The 24,835-nt window shown below is 35.6% G+C and overlaps 1 protein-coding gene across 7 annotated transcripts in view; it reads right to left on the bottom strand.

The window, feature by feature from the left end:
- Window positions 1–24,835, bottom strand: part of dock10 (dedicator of cytokinesis 10) — a 107,015-nt gene that overhangs the window by 18,137 nt on the left and 64,043 nt on the right. For 6 of the 7 annotated variants that reach the window (XM_058799050.1, XM_058799051.1, XM_058799054.1 and 3 more), the window contains exons 9-39: window positions 24,568–24,653; window positions 23,322–23,405; window positions 23,074–23,226; window positions 21,473–21,715; window positions 21,259–21,381; window positions 20,289–20,371; window positions 20,055–20,177; window positions 19,520–19,599; window positions 19,179–19,366; window positions 17,740–17,805; window positions 17,563–17,655; window positions 17,338–17,461; window positions 17,112–17,233; window positions 16,040–16,123; window positions 15,859–15,951; window positions 15,063–15,181; window positions 14,909–14,978; window positions 13,800–13,913; window positions 13,643–13,714; window positions 12,211–12,357; window positions 10,846–10,929; window positions 10,348–10,444; window positions 10,185–10,217; window positions 8,661–8,839; window positions 8,452–8,568; window positions 6,108–6,225; window positions 5,338–5,459; window positions 5,085–5,199; window positions 4,901–4,967; window positions 4,748–4,795; window positions 2,444–2,545 (exon numbers count right to left, since the gene is read on the bottom strand). In XM_058799050.1, the coding sequence (XP_058655033.1) occupies window positions 2,444–2,545; window positions 4,748–4,795; window positions 4,901–4,967; window positions 5,085–5,199; window positions 5,338–5,459; window positions 6,108–6,225; window positions 8,452–8,568; window positions 8,661–8,839; window positions 10,185–10,217; window positions 10,348–10,444; window positions 10,846–10,929; window positions 12,211–12,357; window positions 13,643–13,714; window positions 13,800–13,913; window positions 14,909–14,978; window positions 15,063–15,181; window positions 15,859–15,951; window positions 16,040–16,123; window positions 17,112–17,233; window positions 17,338–17,461; window positions 17,563–17,655; window positions 17,740–17,805; window positions 19,179–19,366; window positions 19,520–19,599; window positions 20,055–20,177; window positions 20,289–20,371; window positions 21,259–21,381; window positions 21,473–21,715; window positions 23,074–23,226; window positions 23,322–23,405; window positions 24,568–24,653 (3,349 nt within the window). The remainder of the gene's footprint in view (window positions 1–2,443; window positions 2,546–4,747; window positions 4,796–4,900; window positions 4,968–5,084; window positions 5,200–5,337; window positions 5,460–6,107; window positions 6,226–8,451; window positions 8,569–8,660; window positions 8,840–10,184; window positions 10,218–10,347; window positions 10,445–10,845; window positions 10,930–12,210; window positions 12,358–13,642; window positions 13,715–13,799; window positions 13,914–14,908; window positions 14,979–15,062; window positions 15,182–15,858; window positions 15,952–16,039; window positions 16,124–17,111; window positions 17,234–17,337; window positions 17,462–17,562; window positions 17,656–17,739; window positions 17,806–19,178; window positions 19,367–19,519; window positions 19,600–20,054; window positions 20,178–20,288; window positions 20,372–21,258; window positions 21,382–21,472; window positions 21,716–23,073; window positions 23,227–23,321; window positions 23,406–24,567; window positions 24,654–24,835) is intronic. The other variant, XM_058799056.1, reaches the window with a different exon arrangement.

The following is a 24,835-nucleotide window of genomic DNA, read 5'->3' as shown; positions in this document are numbered from 1 at the left end:
TGGAACTGCTGGAAATGATTTCAATGTTTACAGAAAGTCAACAGTATTTTGAAAATGTGTCTCATAAAATGTGAATGCGCACTAGGTTTGAACTACAAAATAAACTAAATAGCCTTTTGTTTTCTTTGTAACAACAGAGACATGTAACAGGGTTTCTGCAGGTTTTATGAAGGTAAATGTTGGACTTTTTAAGACTAAGTAAAAAAAAATGAAGGAATAAATTGAATGGAAGACATTATGTAAATATGTTTCTAAATGTACATGTCTTGTATTGGCGACACTTCAAGGTTTGAAATACAGCTTCCAATTTTAAGTAATTTTATATAAAAAAGGCCTTATGGCTTGAATAGCTCTGCTCGCTAACACTAGAATATGGAAATAATTTTAATGCACCTTCTGATCACATTGCAATTAATTAATTAATTAATTAATTAATGCACTTCATCAATATTTTTGTCTTGTTTTCAGTGCAAATGTCTAAATATTCTTAAAATTAAGATCACTACATTTGAGATATGAAGTCTTGTTTTATGAGAAAATGATCAAAATGAAGTGAGTTTGTGATTAAAACAAGAACAAATATCTACCAATGGGCTCAGAAAAATCTACTTAACTAAAAGAGAAAACAGGTTTTAATACCCCACTGACAGACAGTTATTGTTTTATGAATGTCAGCGGAGACCGTGTCCACTAGACGAGCCCATCGGGACAAGACCACAGGAACCAGATGAGTCCTCTGCACAATCTGACTTTGCTGCAGCCTAGAATTAAACTGCTGGTTTCTTCTGGCCAGAGGAGAACGGAACACTATTTTGACACACTATTTCCCTGTTTAATACTGTAAAGCTGCTTTGACACAATCTGCATTGTAAAAAGCGCTACAAATAACGCTACAAATTGACTTTTAGGCAAAATCTCAATTAATTTTGTTACATTTTTCAGAAAACAAGACTTCACATCTTCAGTTTAAATCTCAGGTAAATGTAAATCTTGATTTAAAGGGATAGTTCACCCAAAAATGGAAATTCTGTCATTAATTACTCGCCCTCATGTCGTTCCAAACCAGTAAAACCTCGTTCATCTTCGGAGCACAAATTAAGATATTTCTGATCAAATCTGAGAGCTCTCTGACCCTCCATACACAGTAAGGATATTACCACGATCAAGGTCCAGAAAGGTAGTGATACTCTCTCCACAATGGTGGCGAGCTGCTGCAGACGGGATGAGGGGGAGGAGAATTGTTGAATAAAGACATTATTTTTGTTTTCTTTGCGCACAAAAAGTATTCTCGTACCTTCGTAAAATTACGGTTGAACCGCTGATGTCACATGGACAACTTTACCGATGTCCTTGCTATGTTTCTGGACCTTGATCTTGGTAGTAACCTTGCTGTCTATGGAGGGTCAAAGAACTCTCGGATTTTATCAAAAATATCTTAATTTGTGTTCCGAAGATGAACGAAGGTCTTACAGGTTTGGAACAACACGAGGGTGAGTAATTAATGACCGAATTTCCATTTTTGGGTGAACAATCCCTTTACGGATGTTTAGATGTTTGTACTGGAAAACAAGACAAACATACTCATTTTTTTGCAGTGCATGTCACAATTAACACTTTATGAGGACTTTTTAAGGCCTTATTTTGTGAAAGAATGAATGAAGACCTTTTTAAGACCTGCAGAAAGCCTGTATAAACTATATCAGGAGGTGAATGAGACGGGCTTGCTGGATACAGACAAATATGATTCCCACACTATGGATGTAACATGATGAACTATGATATTTACACAGGACAGACCCACTTTATATGAAGTGCCTTTAAGTATTAACATTTAAATGAATCATTTGACACAATGTGCATCATTTTTTTTAAAATTGTACTTACATTTTAAAAATACCTGCATGCACTTAATTTCTGTAGTTTTTACACTATTATTACACTGCTGATCCTACTTCTAGCCCTGAATCCACTCCTAAACCAAACCCATCCCTAACCTTCCTCAACAGCAGCACAAGTGTTTTGCAATACAACATGAACACAATAAGTACACTGTACCAGACAGTTAATGTGTTACACAAGTACAGTTAAAAGACACCTGATATAAAGTGGGACGAATGTTTTGTGCATGTGTGAGTGTCTTTTAGAACGTTATATTCAGAGTTAAACATCATTTAGCGAAGAAATGCATTTATTGCAATAATTAATTCTATGCATTGCACACTTCGTGTTTCACTCTTAGAAATAAAGCTTCCAAAAGGTTTTTTCACAGCCAATTTGGGTCCATGTGAACATTTTAATAATCTAAAGAACCATTTCCCACCAAAAAGACCCTTCTGTGCAATGGAAAGGGTTCTTCGTGGAACCACGGATGCCAATCCAGAAGCTTTATCTTTAGGAGTGTAAGTGGTTTTGGGAGCTCTGTGTGGACCTGTTAGGTGTTTACCATTGGGGTAGGAGCCCTGAAGACTGGCAGGACACGTTAGACCCCTTCAGGGTGCCATTGTTCTGTGTGGCCTGAGCCAGCTTAACAGCGGCCGCTAGCTTCCTGCGCACACAACGAGCCAATTAGAGCAGGGTTAACGCCAACCTTCATCCTCACAGCCATTACAGACAGGAAAATGAAAGCCAAGCTTCTAGGGGAGTGTTTCAGAGCAGGACAAGTCAAGTTTGTATTGTGATAATAAATGTCAAATGTTAGATGCTGGTGGTGTCAACTTTAGAGAGTGCTGTGAGAATGTGAAGTCATGTGTGGAAGCCAGACAGAGGAAAACATGAACGTGGGAACAGAGAGCGTGATGAGGGAGAGATGTGAGATTAAACACGCATCGCAATACAAAGACAACACATGACGTGGGAATAAAACAGGAGGTCATTTATGACACTACAGGCTGCTACTCAGTCATATGCCAATGCAGTCATTATATAGTACTGGTAAGCAATAGTTTCTCTAGTTTTAGTTCTTGCTAAGAAAAGCCTTTATCAATGTGGTTCAGACGCCATATACCAGACCTGTCCAACACACAAAAAGCAGTTACGTCATGCAACTTGCTACGGACTGCAAGGACTGTGAATTAGTGGTGGGCGCTTTCAAAGAAATGCTTCATAAAGCTTTGAAACATTTGCGACTGAGCGTGTATCAAACTCATGTGATTTCAGTAAACGAGGCGTTGTAATGTCAGAAGTGTTTTTTAAATGTTTTGAAATGTCAATGGTTCTCTGTAGGGTTGATCTCTGTGAACCCAGTGTCTATGGTTTTTACTTTATCTCAGTTTCATATCGTAAATTTGTAGACATTTTTAATGACACATTTGTGTAATTAAAAAGGAACAATTGTAGTTAAGAGTCTCCTATTTAGCCAAGCTCTTCAGAAAACAAACAAAACAAGCCCTGTAAATTAATAGAGTAACGCATACAGAAACTTCATATTTGTTAATTGCATTTCATACATTTCACTTTCAATAAAACATTTGCAATTGGTTTGTGTTTTTATGCATGTTTTTGTTGCATTTACACATTCTGACCAGCAGGCATCACCAGCATTTCAAACGCTTCAAATCAATGAATCGTTTTGCGAAGCAATTGCTTCATTTGACTGAAGGTTTTGAAAAGGTTTGTTCCTCCCAGCAGTACTGTGAATCAAGCGAGTTACATCCACTTTGCTTCAGTCACATTACACAACTGAATGCGATGACATCCCACACTGCATTTCTATATTTCTACTGCATTTCTTGATATTAGTTTTCAGAATAAAAGTTCTCTCTATGAATGAGATTTCAGGGTCCTTAAACATCACACACAAATCACAATGACAGTGACGCGCTACAACATTAAAGGAAAACATCACATACAGACATGGTTCGGTCGAGTCACATATGAAATTTGGTATTCCAATCAAATTTTAACCTTCATTTAAAACTTTAATGATTTTGAAAATTGTAAAACAAATATTATGACAAAATCAAATCACAGTTATTTAAGACATCGCATACTGAGTACACTAATCGAGTCGGCAAGTTTGTGATTGATTCAGGGATAACATGAATCATCAGGATTCAAAGTTATTAAACTTCTAAGAATTTTTAAAAGCAGTTTTTGTACATAAAAAAAAAAAAAATATTGTAGAAAACAAAAACAAGCTAAAGAGAGTGGCTTTTTCAGAAATGAAAAACATTTATTTGACATTTATTGCCAAAGCAGGAATGATCTATAATTTTCAGGCTTGATTTATTGAACTCAGCGTAGTTGAAAATACTGGCTTGTCAAAGACAATGCAGTGCCTGGCAAAAACACCACAGAACCATCACAACCAGTTCTTTCATTTTACTAAATTACACACAATACATGCTTATTTCAAAGCCCTGGAATTCAATTAAAATGTGGTTTGTGTATTCTCTTATTCTCTAACATTCCTTCCCTCTCTCTCTCTCGCTCTCACAAGCACACATGTGACCCTGGACCACAAAACCAGCCTTAAGGGTACATTTTTTTAAATTGAAATTTGTACATCATCTGAAAGCTATATAACTGTTTGAAAATCTGGAATCTGAGGGTGCACAAAATCAAAACATTGAGAAAAGTTTGTAAATATCTGCTTTTGTGCTCTAGGGTCACATATGTACAATCAGGGACAGAAGAGAAGAGAAGAGAAGAGAAGAGAAGAGAAGAGAAGAGAAGAGGAGAGGAGAGGAGAGGAGAGGAGAGGAGAGGAGAGGAGAGAAGCACACATGTAACTGAGGAGAGATCTTACCTGGCAATGTGACGCTTTCCAAGGAACCGGAAGTGTTGGAGACAGAGTCTGTTTAAAAAAGAAGTACGCAAAATCATGAAAACACACAAGGATTCGATTCCTTCTTTCTCTTTCATTCCTCCATTTATCGTGTTTCTGAACAGGGTCACTCACTCCAGGATATTGAAGAAATCGCTGATCTCCTGGTGAATCGCTCGATGCCAGTATGAAACCAGCACCTCTGCAACACAGAGAGCAAAGCATCCTCACAACAGTATATGTTACAGGTCACATGCTATGAGATGTGAATATGTGCAATAGACATGTTCTTCCCAGGTTCGGTGATTTAAAGTCTCACCCTCTGAAATGGTCTTCATGATGTGCAGGAAACATATGAGCAGACTTCTGGTCTCCGCTTGATCCAGTTTGTCAAAGCGTGAACCAAACCCAATGAGAGACTGCGGCCTGGCAAACTGAATACAGTCATCACAATCAAAAATCATTCATTCATTCTGTTTGTCTGTTTTCATTCATTCTGAGTTTCTGATTTTGTTCATGTTGGCTCTATCTATCTGTCTGTCAGTCCGTCGAAAATTCATGTAGTTGCTCACCTTTTCACATCCATCCATCTTCTCACTATTGCGGTCACTGTTGCTGGGGTTCGACTCGATGCTGATGAGGGAACCTCTGGAGTCCGCATTGTTAGCTGTTGATACGGCCAATGAAGAAAAGACTGGGAAAAAAGCAAATCAGTATATGTGACCCTGCAGCACAAAAGCAGTCATAAGCAGCACAGGTATATTTGTAGCAATAGCCAACAATACATTGTATGGGTCAAAATTATACATTTTTCTTTTATGCCAAAAACCATTAGGATATTAAGTAAAGATCATGTTCCATGAAGATATTTTGTAAATTTCCTACCGTAAATATATCAAAACCTAATTTTTGATTAGTAATATGCATTGCTAAGAACTTCATTTGGACAACTTTAAAGGTGATTTTCTCAATATTTTTTCATTCCAGATTTTCAAATAGTTGTATCTCAAATATTGTCCGATCCTAACAAACCATACATCAATGGAAAGATTATTTATTCAGCTTTCAGATGATGTATACATTTCAATAATTATAAAAAAAAAATGACCCTTATGACTGGTTTTGTGGTCCAGGGTCACATGTGTGAAAGACATTTTTTCTTAGGAACTTTTATTTTTTTAAAGGATGTTTTCTTCTGTGCAATGATAATTTATGATGAAAAAAAAGACCATAAAGCACCATAAAAGCAGTTGTTGTGATATTATATTCCAAATATTCTGAAAGCATGACAGATTTGTGTGAGGAATAGACAGTCCACAGAGTCTAACCAGCATCACTATACCTGTAATAGAGTTGAGCACTTCCTTGGAGAAGGACGCGTCCATCGAGTTCCCATGACGAATAACATGGGTCACCTGACCTGCTAAACCTACTCCAACACTGAGATCATCTCTGGAACCCTGGGAAGGAAATCTTATTACTTAAAGAGCTCATGAACCGCTTTTGTTTTTTACTTTAGTTTTGTACTGTTCCCTGAGGTCCACTTATAATGTTATCAAGATGTTTACATTAAAAAACTATTTAGAAGTAATGAGCTATTTTCTGCCCTGCATTATATCAGAGAGTATATTCCACAAGCTGTCGCTTCTGGCTTCAATATAAGCTGTTTTCAGACTAATGAGAGAGTTTTGAGTTCTGAAACTAACAGGATGTTTTTATAGCACAACGACCTCTTATGTGTCTCAGTTCATGACACATTTCACAAACACCATAGGAACATTATTTTGTGTAATGGGAGAGAAGTTGATATAATATCAGTCTAAAATAATTTGGACGTGTTTTTTGGTGAGTTTTTTTAACCTTGAGGTTGTGAAAGTGCAGATGCATTCTGAATTTTGGATATGGATTTGTGTGCAGTTTTTCCCCCCAAAGTAGTTTTAATGAACAAAGTTTATAAAGTATCCTGTTTGATCACAATTTTCTTAGGGTGCTTTCAGACATATGGGGTTATATGGGGTTATAATTATGCGAACAAAATTTAATAATTTGAGCGTGCAAAAGTGCATTTTTGCAAAATGCAAAATTTTTGCAAGTGCAAAATTGCACGATCTGAGTTTTGTGGAGAAAATGTTCATCTCGCAAAAAAGAAAGTATTTTGAGCACACTAAAATCAATTTTGCATTTAAAATAAGTTTTTGGATGTGTGCAGAACAATGTTTCAATGCTTCTCTAGCTTGCTCCCCTGATGCCCGCCGCTCTCTAAACGCCGACGGCTCTCTTGCTCAACACAACCCAGCGTTACAGTATGCCATAATTCCAGCCAATCAGAGACAAGGCTGCTAAATTCTGATTGGCTGCCTTGACAACCAATCACAACATTCCTTGCATTACCGATGACAACGGAAGAGGGAAAATACAGTGCATGCACAATTATTATGCAAGTTGATATTCTGATCATATTTTTTTCCAAGCACATTTTACCAATTCCAAACAACATCAATCTTAATATCTACTATTAATCTTGTATTTAATCACTAATAACTGATATATAATTGTTCATGAAGGCTGGAAGTGAAAAACGCCTTATATTCAGGTGTGCATAATTATTCAGTACACTTCAGTATGTGATTCTTATTATGTAGGGGTCATTTTTTAGGATTCTATATTTAACCTGACACCTGGAGACTCCAGGTAGGTTGCAGTTCTTGAAAATGTTGGCGCTGGAGACCAAATGGTTCCTGGTGATTTCACACCTAATTCTTCTTTTGCAGTTAACATGCATCTTTTCTTCTCCACATGTTTATCTCCACTTAATAATTACGCACATCTGAATATAAGACATTTTTCACTTCCAGCCTTACTTCAGAGGATTTGTTTTGGAGAGAAGGGAACTAACGTTTGTAAACATTTAGCTTTATTTACCGATATTTTAGCCTATATTATTTCAGAACGTAATAATAAAATGCGACGTACAGCCTACTAATTTAGTCTGTTGTTTTTTTTTTCTCTCTCAAAACACTTACACGAGTAGCGTTTTTTTATCCTTGCTGCAAACATTTTTAAATATCTTGAAAAAATACTTTGTCTTTAAAGCGTTGACAGATTTTCTGTCATTTAATACATTTGGTCAAAATCTAGAAAAGATGATGCTGTATTGGCCAGAGCCGTCATGAACGTTAAAATACAGATTCTGTTCGGAGTGTATCGATTGAATTTTTTGCCCGTTTTTAAGCACTGGTTGGTAGACTGCCAGGCCTCAGTGTGGCTCTTACACACCTTCCTTTAATAGGTAATGTACATTACATTACATTAATGTAGTATTCTACATTAATGTAATGTAATGTTGGTGGTTTCAGGATTTGTTGTGGGTATATGGGGTGGCCTGGATGAGTGTGAGACTCCCTATCAGAAATTTTGCTCCAGTATGGCTTTTTTTGCTTTGCATTTAGTGTTGAAGGGCCTTTACACTGCTCTTGGGAATACGTCTAACTGAACAATTGTGGAATTGTTAAAAATAAATAATATAATAATAAATAATACTCGGGTGTAGTAATGAAATACTTTACACCCCTGTTAAAACGTCAGATCTTGCTCAGCTGATGCGAGTTCTTGATAAAAATATAAGAACAAAGTCTCTGCATTATGTTTAATTTCAGATGATAAATGAACATCCCGAGCATGTGTACCTGGTCACTGGCCGTCAGGCAGATTGGAAACAGATCTCGGAGGAAAAAGCGAGGCATGTTGTCAAGGATCAGACCATAAAGTGGCAGGTACAGAGAGGCAATCCGTGCCTGTTTCTCCTACACACACAAACACAATACAGTTCAAATCAGCTCACAGACTTACATAAATGTGCACAAAGTGATACTTTATTATCACTTTCAAAATTCACCTTTATGGCATAACGGGAGTCCAATGAATGTTTAGCCATGAGGTTCTTGAGGCAGGCCAGAGCGAGGTGTCTCAGGTCTTGCTCGTCCTGTAAAGCCAGCCCCAGCTCCCTCAACAACAATCCTGTGAGAAAATGTTTCCTGCAGAACTCTTCCGTCAAAATATACTCCGGAAAGTCCACTGAGAAATAAGACCGAGAGAGAAACCACATAAACGATCGTTGGCTGTTAACGATAATTAAGAATACATTTGGAGTGTAATCCAGAGTAAGTTGGTAAATAGTAAATGAGTATTTTGGGGAACTTCTGCATGTACTTCATTAAATTGTAAAGCATATCTTAGTTTTTAATTCACTAAAGGTTATCCATGCAGCATAAGTTCGTTTACTATGGTGATGGACGCTGGAAGAAGTTGGTCCTCCTGCTGTAAACTAGTCAACTAAACAGAAGTGCAGCTGCTAGTCCACATTGTAAATACTAGTCAAAGTGTTAGTTTTTAAAAAATAATAGACTGAAATTAGCTGAAAATTGCATTAAACAGGGTTCTACACATATTCCGTTTCAAAATTCCATACTTTTCCAATTCTATAAATTTCCAAAACTCTCAGTAGATTTTCAGACCATATTTAACATAAATGGTTCATAGAGCATTATTTTCAGCTTTATATTTGGTATATAGTACAGTCATCTGTAAATATTTGTATTTTATCAAGGATTTTCTTTAAATGACAACTTACAGATAAAAAAAAAGGACTTTTACATGTACACAAGAAACTTTTTTTGTGCCCTCGAGAAACTATTCACATGCGTATGGGATTTTTTTGCATGCTTACGCATTACAATTTCTAGTTTTATATAACCTACTTCCTTTGTGCATCACTGCCATCTTACTACGAATAAAACAAGAGCATGGATGCACATGAATTAACATATCTATTTGCTCAAAATTTGGCTTTTCTTATGGTAGTACCTTTAATTGCAAGGCCTAATGTCCAATTTAGCCCATCCTCTGTGGTGGCACACCAACCATGACACGAAATGGACAGAAGGCATAAAATTTGCTAAGTTCAAGGGTTTATAAAAAAAGACAGGTACTGTAAAAAAAGGGTTTTAAGATGTGGCTTTTGTTAGGGCAGTATGCCATATTTCAAGGCCTGTATATTTTTTTATTTTTGCAAAAGTCCTTAAGGCTATGTAATACGGTGCTAAGAATATTGTGAGAAAAACCCCAAAATGCATATAACCTGCAATTTTGCATAATGAAAAAAGGTGCACCTTGAATTCATTCAGTCGTATTTTGATTTGGACTTCTTGTACAATACATTTATTTTCAATAAATTCGTAATTTTCTATTATAAAAAACTTAATAGGGGCAAAATTCTGGAAGCACAAATACTTTTCCATACTCTGCTTCCTTTTTTTCCATACTTTTCCAAGTCCCGTAGGAACCCTGATTAAACTGCCAAGCTTTGAAGAACTTTTACAAATAAGTAAAATAAGTTCAGTAAAAAACACTTAATAGTTACCCTGAGCGCTTTGGGTTTCCGGGGATGCCTTGTCTGACAGAGAGAAATGAGACAGGCATAATATCAGGGGGTGTGGTCTACAGTATGCTAATTAGGACTACAATGCAAGTGTGAAGTTTTGCGCATGAGACACAAAGAGGTGGAGCTCGTGGTGCTCTCTGACCTGTGATTCGTGCAGACGGGATGGGAAGACTCAGAGGGACATAGTGCTCATAGTTACACACTTCCCTTATGAACTCAAACTTCAGCTCACACAGCATCTGGAAAAACAGCATTTGCACCCAAAACACGTTGTGCACACACACACACACACACACACACACACACGCACGCACGCAAGCAAGCAGTTCTTTAGTGATAATCTTTGCAACACAGAGATGGTCAATGAATTCAACATCCAGACAAAAACAATTATTTACAAAAATTAATGCTAAAGCCTTGTCAGCACTAGACTTTGTGCATGCAAATGATCTTCTTTTAATGAACAGGATATGATGTCACATTCTAGGGCTTCTGTTTTCAGTGTTGACGTTTGTGCGGTTTGTGTTGATCTGTGAGGTCAATCGGTCACGTTCACACACACACACATACACACACACTCAGGTCTAGTGTTACCGCGGCTTAAGAGATACAGAAAAGTGAGAAAGTTTAGTTCAGGTACCTTATTGTCACTGGCTGTGATCATGTTTATGTAGTTGCTGATCAGTTTGAAGGTGAAACCTCTGTCCACGAATGTGAAGCATCGCTGAGGACAGGAAATACATATATTTCAATTCATATTTATTGCAGCAACATTATTATTAACAGGTAGACTCTATTCAAGCTGTGCAACTTCAAATGCATCTACAGTACAGTATCATCAGTGTTTGGGGGTAATGCATTACAAGTAACTAGTAAAGTAATGCATTACTTTTTAATTTACAAGAAAATATCCAAATATTCACAAAAATGAATTGCAAAAAAAACAGTGAAATGCAAACTCAGAATATGACGCAAACCTGCAATGATTAAACATGTTAAATAACACAAATGCATCTATTCCCATTTTATTAACTAATGTCTTTGCTGCTGACCTTTGATGATCCAGTTCAATCACACTAATAAGCAAAAATGACTTTAGGTAAACTAACAATTGTGCTTCACTGTTTTTTAATTGCTGAAGAGTGTTGAACCTTCTTCTCCTGCGTTCTACTGTACAGACGTGAATTTACTCTTCCTTCAGCCTGAAGTTTATTCATTACACTTTTTGGTGTGAAAGGGCTTTTACATTCGCTATGAATTAGGGATGTAACGATTCACTCAACTCACGATTCGATTCGATTTGCGATTTTGATTTCACGATTCGATTCGATTCACGATTCATGATTTTTTTTAAGAAAATTAGATTTAAGACAAATTATAAATTAAATATGTTCTTTTATTATTGCTTGGACAAAATGTTGCACGTTTCTTTGTGAAATTGAAATATAACACTATAATAATATACTAATATAGCACTTGCATATTATTGCTCTTTTGTTGGTTTTGATTGCTTCTATTGTCCTCATTTGTAAGTCACTTTGGATAAAAGCGTCTGCTAAATAACAAAATGTAAATATAATGTAAATGTAAATAACAACTAAACTGAAATTTTAAAACAAGCCGTAAATAAAATAAATAAGTAACATAAATAAAAGAAATCGTGGTTAATCGTTACATCCCTACTATGAATAGAATAGAATAGAACTTTTTATATTAAAAACAAACAATCAAGCCCTGCTAAAATTTAAAAAGTAACGCGAAAGTAACGTAACGCATTACTTTCCATAGAAAGTAACTAAGTAACGCAATTAGTTACTTTTTTAGGGAGTAACGCAATATTGTAATGCATTACTTTTAAAAGTAACTTTCCCCAACACTGAGTATCACACAAAATAAATGAACCTATTTATGTAGTTTTCTGCATCTAATTTAATTATTTACTCATGCACAAATTTACAACATTTAAAAGTCTTAATGATCTCAGTTGTAGTGTGCTGTTCCTGACCTTCACAAAGGCCGCTATGGCCATATTAGCGCTGCGTGTCTCCTCTGCCAGCTCTTTATTCTTCCAGAAGATGTGATCGGACATCGACATGATCAGGGTCTCCAGTCGACTTTGGAAAGTGCCAGGAAATCGCTGCGGTCGAGGAAGCTGAGCAAACACATTTGTTACACATTTCTAATTAAACACAAGTTTAACAGCGTGAAAGACGCGGAAGCAGTTACATGCACTCAAGAAGCTGTAGTCACTTGATGAGGCTGTAGAATAACATCTTTTATTCAACCCAGGCTCATTGGAAACACGCGACTCTTAATACATTTCTGCAACACCGTCATTACGTAGCTTACTGCACGTTTCGAGCCAGTTTCAAAGTGAAACATCCAGTAAGTGGCGCTAAAACATGAGTTCAATACGTGACCCTGGCACGTATTTGTTACGTTGATATAGGTGCGTATTGCTGTGTTTTTATTACATTGCTACAAGTACGTATTTCGGTGGTTCATAATTAAAATATCCGAGGAGTGTCGCTAAAAGTTAATGCTCTATCATGTTGGAAATATCCCCTACACCAAACCCAACCCTAAACGCGATAGTGTTAACAAATGCAAAACTGGTATAAAAACAGATTTGTTGACACAACCGTGCTATTTTAACTTCCTTATATGCAGGTTTGAACTGTTTCGAGTGAAAAGTAATAAAAGTTGTTGGAGTTGTACTGCCTCTAGTGTTTATTTCATCTGGAAACTGCAGCAATTCATATGTATAGGTACATTTTTTTCAGTTTTGCAGAAATGTATTTAGAGGCACATATTTCCAGTGAGCCTATGTGGCTTTTATACAGATTTGTTGGTTATATATGGAAAATGGTAAAAGATGATCACAGCTGCAGAAAATTGTGAACACAGGTCAAATAGTACAGATATGAGAGAAAAAAAAATCTTTGGAAAGTAAAGACTTCCAAAACATCTATAGTAAACCCAGTTTTATTTGTAAATGCTTATGCAGATCACTGGAAAGCAGGACAGTTGTACTAATTGTGTATTTGGTTTAATTTTACATTTAAGTTTATGTCAAAAGTTTAAGTAAACTCAAACTAAGAGTTCTGAATATGGTCACACTTCAGTTTTGGCACCAATTTCCAATATTAACAAACAATTAACTATGACTTTTGCCTCAATAATCTCCCAATTTGCGGCTTATTAATAGCTAGTTGTTAAGTTTAGGTATTAGGTGATCAGGTGCTTCATAAGTACTAATAAACAGCCAATATGCTAGTGATATGCATGCTAATAAGCAACTGAGAATTGGTCCTCAAACTATAGTGTGTATAGTCATTATTTTAGGCTGACTGATTACTGTTAAAATGATTTAAAAAAAAAAGGAATAGGAATAAATGGTTTAAGCATGAATTCATGTCTGCTGGCTCAATATTTACCTTAAGCTTATTTGAGTCCAGCAGATGCTGCGCCATCGACTTCAGTATGATCTCTAGAAAGAACCAGGAGAACTGCAGAAAACCGAACAGATGTCAGTCGACAGGCTTAAAAACAGTCCGTCACTTCTGTAAGAGAGAGATGGTTACGTTAGCTCACCTTCAGGATATTGCGTATGATCGACTGGTCGTTGCTCTTCAGGTCAGAGGTCATGCCCTTGGCCAACTCTTCATGAACCGTTCTGAAGCCACAAGCCTCAGTCTTAAAGACAAACTGGATACACAAGAACAAAAAACATAAACCGTCTCTGCACCAGCAACTTGATTTTCCCTGCTAATCTTTCTTATTATCATCATTAATGATCATTTCTTAATTATCATTGGTTATAAAATAACTTTTGTGAATCTAGGTTTATGTAGGGGATAATATACAGTGTGATATGTGACCCTGGAGCACAAAACCAGTCTTAAGTCGCTGGGGTATATTTGTAGCAATAGCCAACAATACACTGTATGGGTCAAAATTATAAATGTTTCTTTTATGCCAAAAATCATTAGGATATTAAGTAAAGATCATGTTCCATGAAGATATTTAGTGAATTTTCTACTGTAAATGTATTAAAACTTAGTAATATGCATTGCTAAGAACTTCATTTGGACAACTTTAAAGGCGATTTTCTCAATATTTCGATTTTTTTGCACCCTCAGATTCCAGATTTTCAAATAGTTGTATTTCAGCCAAATATTGTCCGATCCTAACAAACCATACATCAATGGAAAGATTATTTATTCAGCTTTCAGGTGATGTAGAAATCTCAATTTCGAAAAATTGACACTTATGACTGGTTTTGTGGACCAGGGTGATCACAGTATAATGTAGTAGTATTCATCAATAGTTTGGAAACTACGATGGTCTTCATCATGTATTTTACAGACACACTGACTATCAAATATTTAGGTCATCATTTGACTGCAGAACGCTGCCACTGACCAATCAGAATCATGTATTTCAGACAGCCATGCAATAAATAAATATTTATCCACTATCTTTCATACTCCTCATAAAGTAGCCAAACAATATACAAGTCATTGTACAGCTCTTTTTTAAAAATAAAGACATTTTAATGTGCATTTAAAAGAAATTAGATTCGAAATTCAACACTCAAAATTTTAAATCTGGCTTCAATCATACCTAGCTATTGGCAGCAACTGAGAGATGCATGAGTGAAACGATACATCGCACAGTTAAGCTTGTGCCATATAATGTACCTTTATGTAGGAGTGCAAATAGTGGCCCAGGTTCTCTTCGTGGCACTTAGCTAAGATGTGCACCAGGACCCTGATGGAAAAGAGGTTTACATGTAATGTGAAATGTGATTTGTTGACTGAGTGCGTTCAGAAGAGCGGGCGATGGGTTTTGTACCTGGTGGTGCTGGTGGACACTTCATCAGTGTCGTTTTGAGTGAGCACTTTAAAGAGCTGGTTGAAGATAACAGGAAGGAAGCGAATTATGACGTGAATCCTCTCCATACTCAAGAGGCCCTGAGAGGACAAAAAATAAATAAAAAAATATTTTTAAACATATTTTTCAAACATGAGATGAATATTAGTTAAACAATAGCTACACATGATTTGAAACTTTAGAAATTTGTATTCTGATTTCACTTCAGAAAATGTCTTCTAAATTGGATTAGAATTGTTTACAGTTTGATAATGAAAATCATTCAGCATTCATTAATCAGTTATGAATAAAAAAATGATGCAGCTATCGCCAAATACAGTTATATGGCATGTAGTATGTATTTTGATGCTCATTCATGCAGCAATGCTTATTAATATGAAAACTATTATTATCAAGTATTGCTGCACTCAGCCTATAATAAAGTATACTCTGATGCAGGTCTAATTTAATATTATGTCCATCCCTCGTAGAAAACAGACAAGAGAGAGAGAAACAAACACACACACAAACAGTGTAAAATGGCAAAACACACTATATCTATGTATTTCTAAAGAAGAAAGCCTGCATTTAAGCAAATAGCATTAGTTTGATCCCTGTCTGTAATTTGCAAATCTTGATCTTAAGTAAAACATCTTTTGCAATCAGCTACATGTCTGTCTCTAGATAATATGTTTATGAATATGTATAAAACGGGTTGCATTTATAGGTGCACTTATGGTTCAGACCTCACAGATTTTCAGCCCCTGAACACACTTACTTTAAGGCAGTTGAGGAAGTTTGAGGTAGGAGGTTGAGAGAGGTCTGCCTCTCGTTTTTGGCACTGCTGGAAGAAGCGGTTTAGATGGGGGTCCTGCAAAACAACCCACGGGAATTATGAAATCACAAAACATGAGCGAGATAACTGTACATTTTAATCTGAGACTGTGGCTCTTTCTAACCTGAGTATAAACTGTAGAAAGCACCGAAGTAGACACTTTGAAGATGGGCTTGCCTCCATCGACCCACTTCACATCCGAGCCATTCTGCACACAAACATGGAAAAATATGAAGATGAAAAAAAACTACTATAATGTATATCACATGTGAATCATCATTATGTCTTTGGGACTCCTGCTTTGAAATGTTCCAGGATGTTTTTATAGTCTTTGCTTCCTGGTTCACTACATTTGTTTCGACAGATTCTGATTCTCATCATCTGTTTCTGCAGTTCATTGTTTAGCTCTTATTTGTGTTACCATTTTTGTGTATATAGACCCTTTTTCATATTTCTGGGATTCTCAGAAGCAGAGGTCATCATAGTTGTCACAAATCCCATATGGAAATGTAATATATGACATACTGTATATTGTCATGTATAAAAAGTTAATCTGCCATATGTATGAGGCAATATATATTATTTATATTTATATATGCAAACTTTGTTAAAACAATACAAAACATTTGTATGTTTATATATGTTTCTGCATTGTTGTTGTTTTAAATACTATCTTTTATATTTACATATACATACTTATTTGAATGGGTTAGATATATATGTTAATATATGAAATTGCTACAATTTCTTATAGGTTTCATATGACAATATAATTCATATATGGACGTGTAATATATGTACATATTACATTTGCATATGGGGCTACAACAAGTATAATTTTTGCATTCTCATTTTCTCCAATAGAAAAAGAAAAAAATCCATAACTTTCCAAAAAATACTGAAAGTTTTTTGCTATCACTCCCTTCAGTTGCTGTGTTAGAAATGAGTTTTCTGTAATTTAATGCCAAGGTTGCATGACACAAAGAGTTATAAATGTATTTTTTTTTGCCATAGATTTACGATGCTTTAAGATCATCACCGTCGGTGAAATCCTGAGTTCTAGTTTATCTGCCTTCAAATCACTTCTCTGTCTTTACATCATCATCATACAGTCATCATCGTACTTATATCTGTATTCATCTATTTTCTCTTTCTAAACTGCCTGTTTCTATGTTTTTCTGGATTCTTGCACTCACTTTGGTGGATGAAGGCTCTTTGATGTGTAGATATCCACCAGGCAAAGAGCACGAGACTGGAATACTGAAATCCTGAGAGGAAACACGTCCATCCTTCAGAAGAGGCAGCCATGCATAGCCCACTGTAACACACACACACACACACACACACACACTGTCAGAGCACTATACAGCATATCAACACACACACACACACACACACACGATAATGTGCATGTGCAGATACCTGGAGTCTCAAGAGCCTCTTTCTTCTTAGAGCTGGTCTTGGCATTGATGTCACAGGTCACATGATAGAAGGAGAAGAGTAAATGGTGTTTCTCATGGAGATGTGTGGGCAGCTCGATCTTCACCTGATCAAGCATATCACAACAAACAGTAAAAGACCCATAACCTTCATTTGAACGTAACCTACAACAGCTGCTAAAGCACTTGAAAAGAACATTTTGCAAACCTCGTCATAAAAGTCTGGGTTCTGTGAGTGATGCAGAACTGTGGAGCAGGCGGTCGTGGTAAAAACCGGACCTCCTGGCTTTCCGTAGATGCACTGTGGAAATGGATTTACAGCATTTATATTCACGAGTCAAATTCTAAAGCAGATGGAAACTGATGGAAACTTGTGTTATGTTACCTTGAGTGGCTTGGCATGTTCTTCATCTGAGCTTCTGAACTCCACGTAAACGGCGATGTTTCGAGCCTATCAAATAAAACAAGAACAGACAGCATGACTGCGCATGACTTTTTAAATTTTTTTTTTAAGGTAAGTGGTTGCAAACAATTTATTTTAGCTACATTTAAATAATAAAAAATAAAATATGTTGAAAGTCAACTAAATTTGTTTATTTAATTGTAGCTAAAATAAATTGATTGCAACAACTTACCTTAAAAAATGTGGTAAATTCAATGAATCATTTTTTTCAGTGTAGTAGACTGATTAGATTCATGTTTTTCTGACAGACTTCCATTTATTAATCAGTTATGTTGCTGAGATTGAAACATTTTTTTTCGAAGGATAACATTATGGGATTGATGTTTTAGTTATCTAATTAATCTAAATGCAGCACTTCCCCAGGCCAAATACACCTAATTGCATATTATATTGTAATATATATTCTATAATATGCTGCTAATGCAAGCAGCAGTGCTACAATGGCTTAGGTTTTGTTTCTTTGATGGATTAATCTTAGATTTCTATTTGAATACACACACAGACATTTTTGCATTCCAGTGACACTTGTTGAGAAAACTTTACATTTCAACACAGCATGATGCATTAAGATCTTTAGGTTCTCTCAACTATTAAACTCCTAAAAACTGTCACAAGTAACAGTACTTTGTTTAGTCAGATTGAATTGTTCACCAACTATAAAATATCTCATTCAGTCAATAAAATACAGATTTCTTGTTCAGCTTATTTTAAATTAGTAACAAAATTATCTGATCTATTAGTTTGGTGGCCATATTTTATAAGACACCTCATACGCTGTCTTAGTTTCCAAGGGAACAGTCACCTTACAAAGCAAAGACGTACGTTTTATAAGCTTGTACCATAGACCTTGACACACAAACCTCAAGAATGCTGACAGTCAACAAATGTAAAAAGATGAGCTCTTAACATCACAACACAATGAATAGCGAACAATAATGACGAAACAACAACAATCATTTATTCATGCTGTAATGCATGCTGGGAACTCACAAATCCCTAACATTTCTGCAATATTGTGCAATACATTTGACATTCTGATCACCAATTCTCATTATTAACTGTGACTTTTGCCTCAATAAACTCTGAATTACTGCTTATTAATAGTCAGTAAGGTAGTTGTTAAGTTAATATTAATATGTGCTTTATAAGCACTAATGAACAGCCAATATGCTAGCAATATGCATGCTAATAAGCAACTAGTTAATAATGAGAATTGGTCCCTTAACTAAAGTGCTACTTAAATCCTTCAGACAGCCTTGTTTGTCTAGTTGGGACAGCCTTTGGAGCACTGTGAGCAAGTTTCTTTCAGATTTCCTAGTATTTGTGACTCTAAAGGTCCGGTGTGAATGTGACTTCCTCACCTTTGCGAAGCTCTTCTGGCTGTCGTACTTGAGGTGTTTGGGGTAGATGTAGATGTGATTCTTGTAGACTCTGTAAGGCCGGGCAAACTTGGAGGAGTCCTGCAGGAACTCGTCCACCTCCACCGTGGGAGCGTGAAGACCGCAGTCCTCGAAGGGCCTCAGAGTCACATACGAGGACGTCACACAGTCTGAGGAACATGGTGCATGTGGATGAGTGTGTGGCCACACAACAGCGCTTACGTGTTAGGTACATAAAACTGAACAGCACTTATAAGAACAAATGCATTTGGCTTCAGTTAGGCCTCAAATGTGAGGATGTTTGCGGTATTAGTTGGACGTACTGGGACATTCCATGGGAACACAGTCCACATTTACTTCAAGGTTTCCAGGGATGATCTGGAGTTTGCTGGCCTTCTCTGCCCTGTAAAAAACACTTTATTTTACTGAGGTCATTTGCACAGGTATATTTGTAGCAATAGCCAACAATACATTGTATGGGTCAAAATGATCAATTTTTCTTTTATGCCAAAAATCATTAGGATATTACGTAAAGATCATGTTCCATGAAGATACTTTGTACATTTCCTACTGTAAATATATCAAAACTTCATTTTTGATTAGTAATATGCATTGCTAAAGACTTCATTTGGACAACTTTAAAGGTGATTTTCTCAATATTTAGATTTTTTTTGCACCCTCAGATTCCAGATTTACAAATTGTTGTATCTCAGCCAAATCCTAACAAACCGTACATCAATGGAAAGCTTATTTATGAGCTTTCAGATGATGTATAAATCTCAGTTGAACAAAATTGACCCTTGTGACTGGTTTCATGGTCCAGGGACACATTTGTGAGTGTGATTGCCGAGTCTGCACCTCCTGTACTCTGTGATGAGCTTGATGAGGTCTTCTGTGGAAATCTTGTTGCTCTCCTGTTTGAAGAGCGGAGAGAAGCGACTCTCCCTGTCCACTGTGCCCTGGTTGTCCTTAAACACTGACCTGGAATATACAGACGACTGAATTTAAATAAACTGTTAATAGTGCAAGAGCTTTTTTTGTTGAGCATTTGTTCTGGCAAAGCTGAAGCCCCGGAGATTTGGATGCCCTTACCTTACAGACCAGGCGAAAGGCATGCGGTACTTTCCAAGTTTGCTACAGAATTGCTTATTGGATTTCAACATCTTTTGGACAGTCTGGAACAAGAAGAGAAATTGGATTTCAATGTATCTGAGGGAACAAAATAAACGAGTAAGTCTCCACTTACTACATATCTTAGATCAATATTCTGTGTATTTATCCTTATGCCACATATAAACATGTCAAAATGCATTGCATTAGTGACAACCAAGGAACATTTGCAAACAAATGCACAAAGCAAGGTTCATATAAACCTTCATACAAAAACATTTCTCATAACGTTCTACTAATTTTATTTTCACCTAAAACATTATTTAAACACTTATTTTTAATATTCTAAGAACAATCAAATGTCCAGATTTCTTGTCATGATTAGAGCATTATTTAAAGGTTAGTAAAACGTTTCTTACAGTGCTCTGGTCATTTCATTTTTACCCAAAATATAACATTATTTTACCGTTTATTTTTAATATTCTAAAAATGATTCCTCCCAACATTAAGAACATTCATTAAGTACAAACAGCAACACAAGTACGTTCTGAGAATGTTGATCTCTTAACATTTTAAGGACATTTATTAAGTAAAAATAACGGTATGTGGACGTTCAAAGATCGTTGTTCTAAGAATGTTTTCTCTCAACCTTATATCAAACATTAATAAAGTGCTAAGAACGTTCCATAAACAGTACTTTAAGAACATTTAAGAACCTAACATTTACATAACTTTTAAAAATCATTAGTGAAAGTGAGAACATTCCCTCTTAGCTCTTAAGCGATGCCATTAAAATTCTTGTTGGTGTAATGGTCAGGTGTCCCGATACTTTTGTCCATATAGTATATAAATATATATATATATATATATACACATTACATTACCTTTATGCATTTAGCAGACACTTTTATTGAAAGCAACTTATGTTTCAAAATTCATTTAAATGACATACCTTGCTGGAATCTGTGTTTTTAATGTAGGGTTCTGAACCACTGGAAATATTTCCCATCAACACTTTCTCCACCCGTGCCACCATCACGATGTCTGTATGTGGGTTCGTAATGGAAAAAATCGCCTGCAGGAATGATGAAGCACATAAACACATGAACACAGATCTATCCTCTGTGAAGATCCAGCTCCGTATCAAAGGGCTCCTGCGCTGTTACCTGTTTGGGGAAGCGCAGCCAGTTCTCCAGCTCCGAGCTCAGCTGGCAGTCCTCTGTCTTCTCCGCAGGCGAGGGCAGGCCATTTTCCTGCGAAGCACCATCCGACCCTTGATCTCCTGCACCAGCAGAGCTACCGAGCATCTGCCGCACAACCTCGTGGTTTAAGTCCACATGGAAGTCAGCGGAAACCTTCCTGCCCTCACGTATGTCCAGCAGAGAAACCGACACGAAGAAAGGCTCGATCTGAGGAGAGACAGCAGTCATTCAGCATACATCCGTGACCCTGGACCACAAAACCAGTCATAAGGGTCAATTGTTGGAAATTGAGATTTATACATCATACAATATTTGGCCGAGATGCAGCTATTTGAAAATCTGGAATCTGAGGGTGCAAAAAAAAATCTAAATACTGAGAAAATCATCTTTAAAGTTGTCCAAATGAAAAGTTTTGATATATTTACGGTAGGAAATTTACAAAATATCTTCATGGAACATGATCTTTACTTAATATCCTAATGATTTTTGGCATAAAAGAAAAATTGATAATTTTGACCCGTATTGTTGGCTATTGCTACAAATATACCTGTGCTGCTTATGACTGCTTTTGTGCTCCAGGGTCAAATATAAGCAGATTAATAAATGATACACTATATTCAGCTGAGGGTATATGTTTGCACACCCTATTTGTCTCCTAAGTTTATAAAGCCTAATAATGTACATACATATATCCCTCTATATAAGATATTTAAGTATTTCCCACAAGACAGAATAATAATAATAATAATTTATTCTGATCTTTGTTTACAAAAGTTTGCAGCCTCTTGTATACTTCTTGAGCAACAAATGAATGCAAGTTTTTGTAAAAGTTGAATCCCTCAATCGCTTTAGATGAGAAAAGCAGGACAGGCATCGATGAGACAAGAACAACAATCAAACAGTCACTGATCAAGGGGGTGTAAACTTTTGAACAGGATTATCTGTGTGAATTCAGTAATTATTTTTGTCTTGTGGAATATATATGAAAATGAAATATAAAATATATGAAATAATTTAAATGAGAGTACTGCAAAATTGATTTTCTTAGTATTTTATCTTTTCCTGTACAAATCAAGATACATTCTCATGAAAAGCAAAATGATTTAAGATATTAAGTCTTGTTTTCCAATAAAAATGAAGTGTGTTTATGCTTTAACAATAAAAAAGCATCTATCCATGAGGAAAGAAAAATAAAAAATAAACTTTTTCTTTTTTTTAAGCATGAACTTAATTTTCAAATATTAAAAAAAAAAAAGACTTAATTTTGCTTCTCAAGTAAATGTTATAATAATTTCAAGTAAGATCATGATTTAAGAATGTTTAGATATATAACAGAAAAACAAAATGAAAAAAAAAATGCCAAGAAAGAATATAGTTTTTGTAGTGTCCTAAATTAAAAACAAAATGCTGTTTTTAATGATATCCGTTCTTTTGAATGATAAAGATTCTGCAAGGGGTGTGTAAACAAATGCACTCAACTGCAAATTTCATTTTGATCTGTATGTGAATAAAGGACTTCATAAGAAATATGAATTTTCTGTTATGATAAAGACATGGGATCGTACATTAGTCACTGGCTCGGTGTCGGCCTCGTCGATGCAGCCCTGCAGCGTGAGGTTGAGCGAGCGGCAGGAGATCATCAGTCTCTTCCCGAGCTTCTCATCGAACGGCTGGACAGAAGCAGACTCGCCAAACTCCATCCTGGGACTCCTCAAAACCTGCAACACAAAGCATGCGTTTCTCACACACACCAAAATAACAACCACGGTGAAATGCCCCGCACAAAACCCCCTCATGAAACAGAAAGACCTACAGGAATATCAGGATCCAGAGAGAACAGGTTCAGTCTTTCCTCTCCTCTGGCAGCTCTCGCTGATTCCTCTGTCTCAGAAATATACTGAAACATCACAGCATCAGTGTTAATCATGTGCAGTGCTCTTACGACATACCGTTAATTACATGTTTACGTCTATAAATGTTTTGTTTTTTAAGATTTTAATCAGTAAAAGAGTGACACTCACTGAAAGGATCATGAACTGCATTTATATAAATAATTTTATATGTATAAATATATATAATCTCAATTAATCACATCCAAAATAAAAGTTTTGTTTACTCAATATACGTGTGTGTACTGTGTATATTTATTATGTATATATAAAGACACACATGTATATTTTGAAAATATTTTTAGATATATTAAATATTTTTATATAATATATTTACATTCATATCATTTATATTATATATAAATATATTTAATATATAAACATAACATATTTTACTTAAATATATGCATGCATGTGTTTGTATTTATATATGCATAATAAATATACACAGTACACACACATATATTTTGTGAACAAAAACTTTTATTTTGGATGTGATTAATCTTGATTGTTTTGTCAGCACTATGTATATATATATATATATATATATATATATTGTGGCCAAAATGTATTTGAAATATATGCTAAATAAATCAATGAAATATATTTTTGACACTGAAAATATATTTATTTTCAACCTTCATATACCAAAATATATTTGTAAATGCATTTCAGGGCAAGGAAATACATTTCAGTAGACTTTATTTAAGCTAAATACAAATGTGGATGGCCTGCTAGAGATCAAAAGTAGATTAATAATGATTAATCAAATATATTAATGCATTTTCTTGGACTGAAATATACAGAGGTCAAAATATATTTTTGAATGCTTTTAAAAAAAAATATATATATATATATATATATATATTTATACATTTAAAATATATTTTGAAAAATATACAAAAAAGAGCCAAAGATGTATTAGTAGAAAATATATTTGGGGAAATGTATTATAAAATAAATTTTAGCAAATATTTTTTTTTGCAGCATGTGAATGTGCGCTTATAATATTAGCAGGATTTTTCCTTTTTCTACCCTGATTTTAGCCCTCTCGTTTAATAACTCTGTTCAAACGTGAGTGAATCAACGCCCACTTCCTTTTTTTCAGAAAGAGGATGTAATGATGTAACTCTAGGATGTAACAAGACAGAATTACAAAGCATTAATTACCTTGGCCAGCTCAGGGTGGATTCCGTTTTCAGTTCTTTCCTCATTTATTTGAACAGGGACATGATTCAATGACGCATCAATGATCTCTGAACAACAACAACAAAGAAACATTTTAGCTGAAAGTGCAATAAACAAGCGCACAATGCAAACATATAGTGATCGTCACACATTCCACTAATAGTATAGTGGATTTTGATCACACTTCATGTGTGTTTCTGTGTCAGATGACCCTTCATGCTTTTAGCTCAGGGCACCAGCTAAGCATGAG

The sequence above is a fragment of the Onychostoma macrolepis genome, chromosome 15 (genome assembly GCF_012432095.1).
Source record: "Onychostoma macrolepis isolate SWU-2019 chromosome 15, ASM1243209v1, whole genome shotgun sequence".
Taxonomy (NCBI): Eukaryota; Metazoa; Chordata; class Actinopteri; order Cypriniformes; family Cyprinidae; genus Onychostoma; species Onychostoma macrolepis.
The sequence above is the reverse complement of the archived record's forward strand: the minus strand, read 5'-3'. Positions and strand labels throughout refer to the sequence as shown.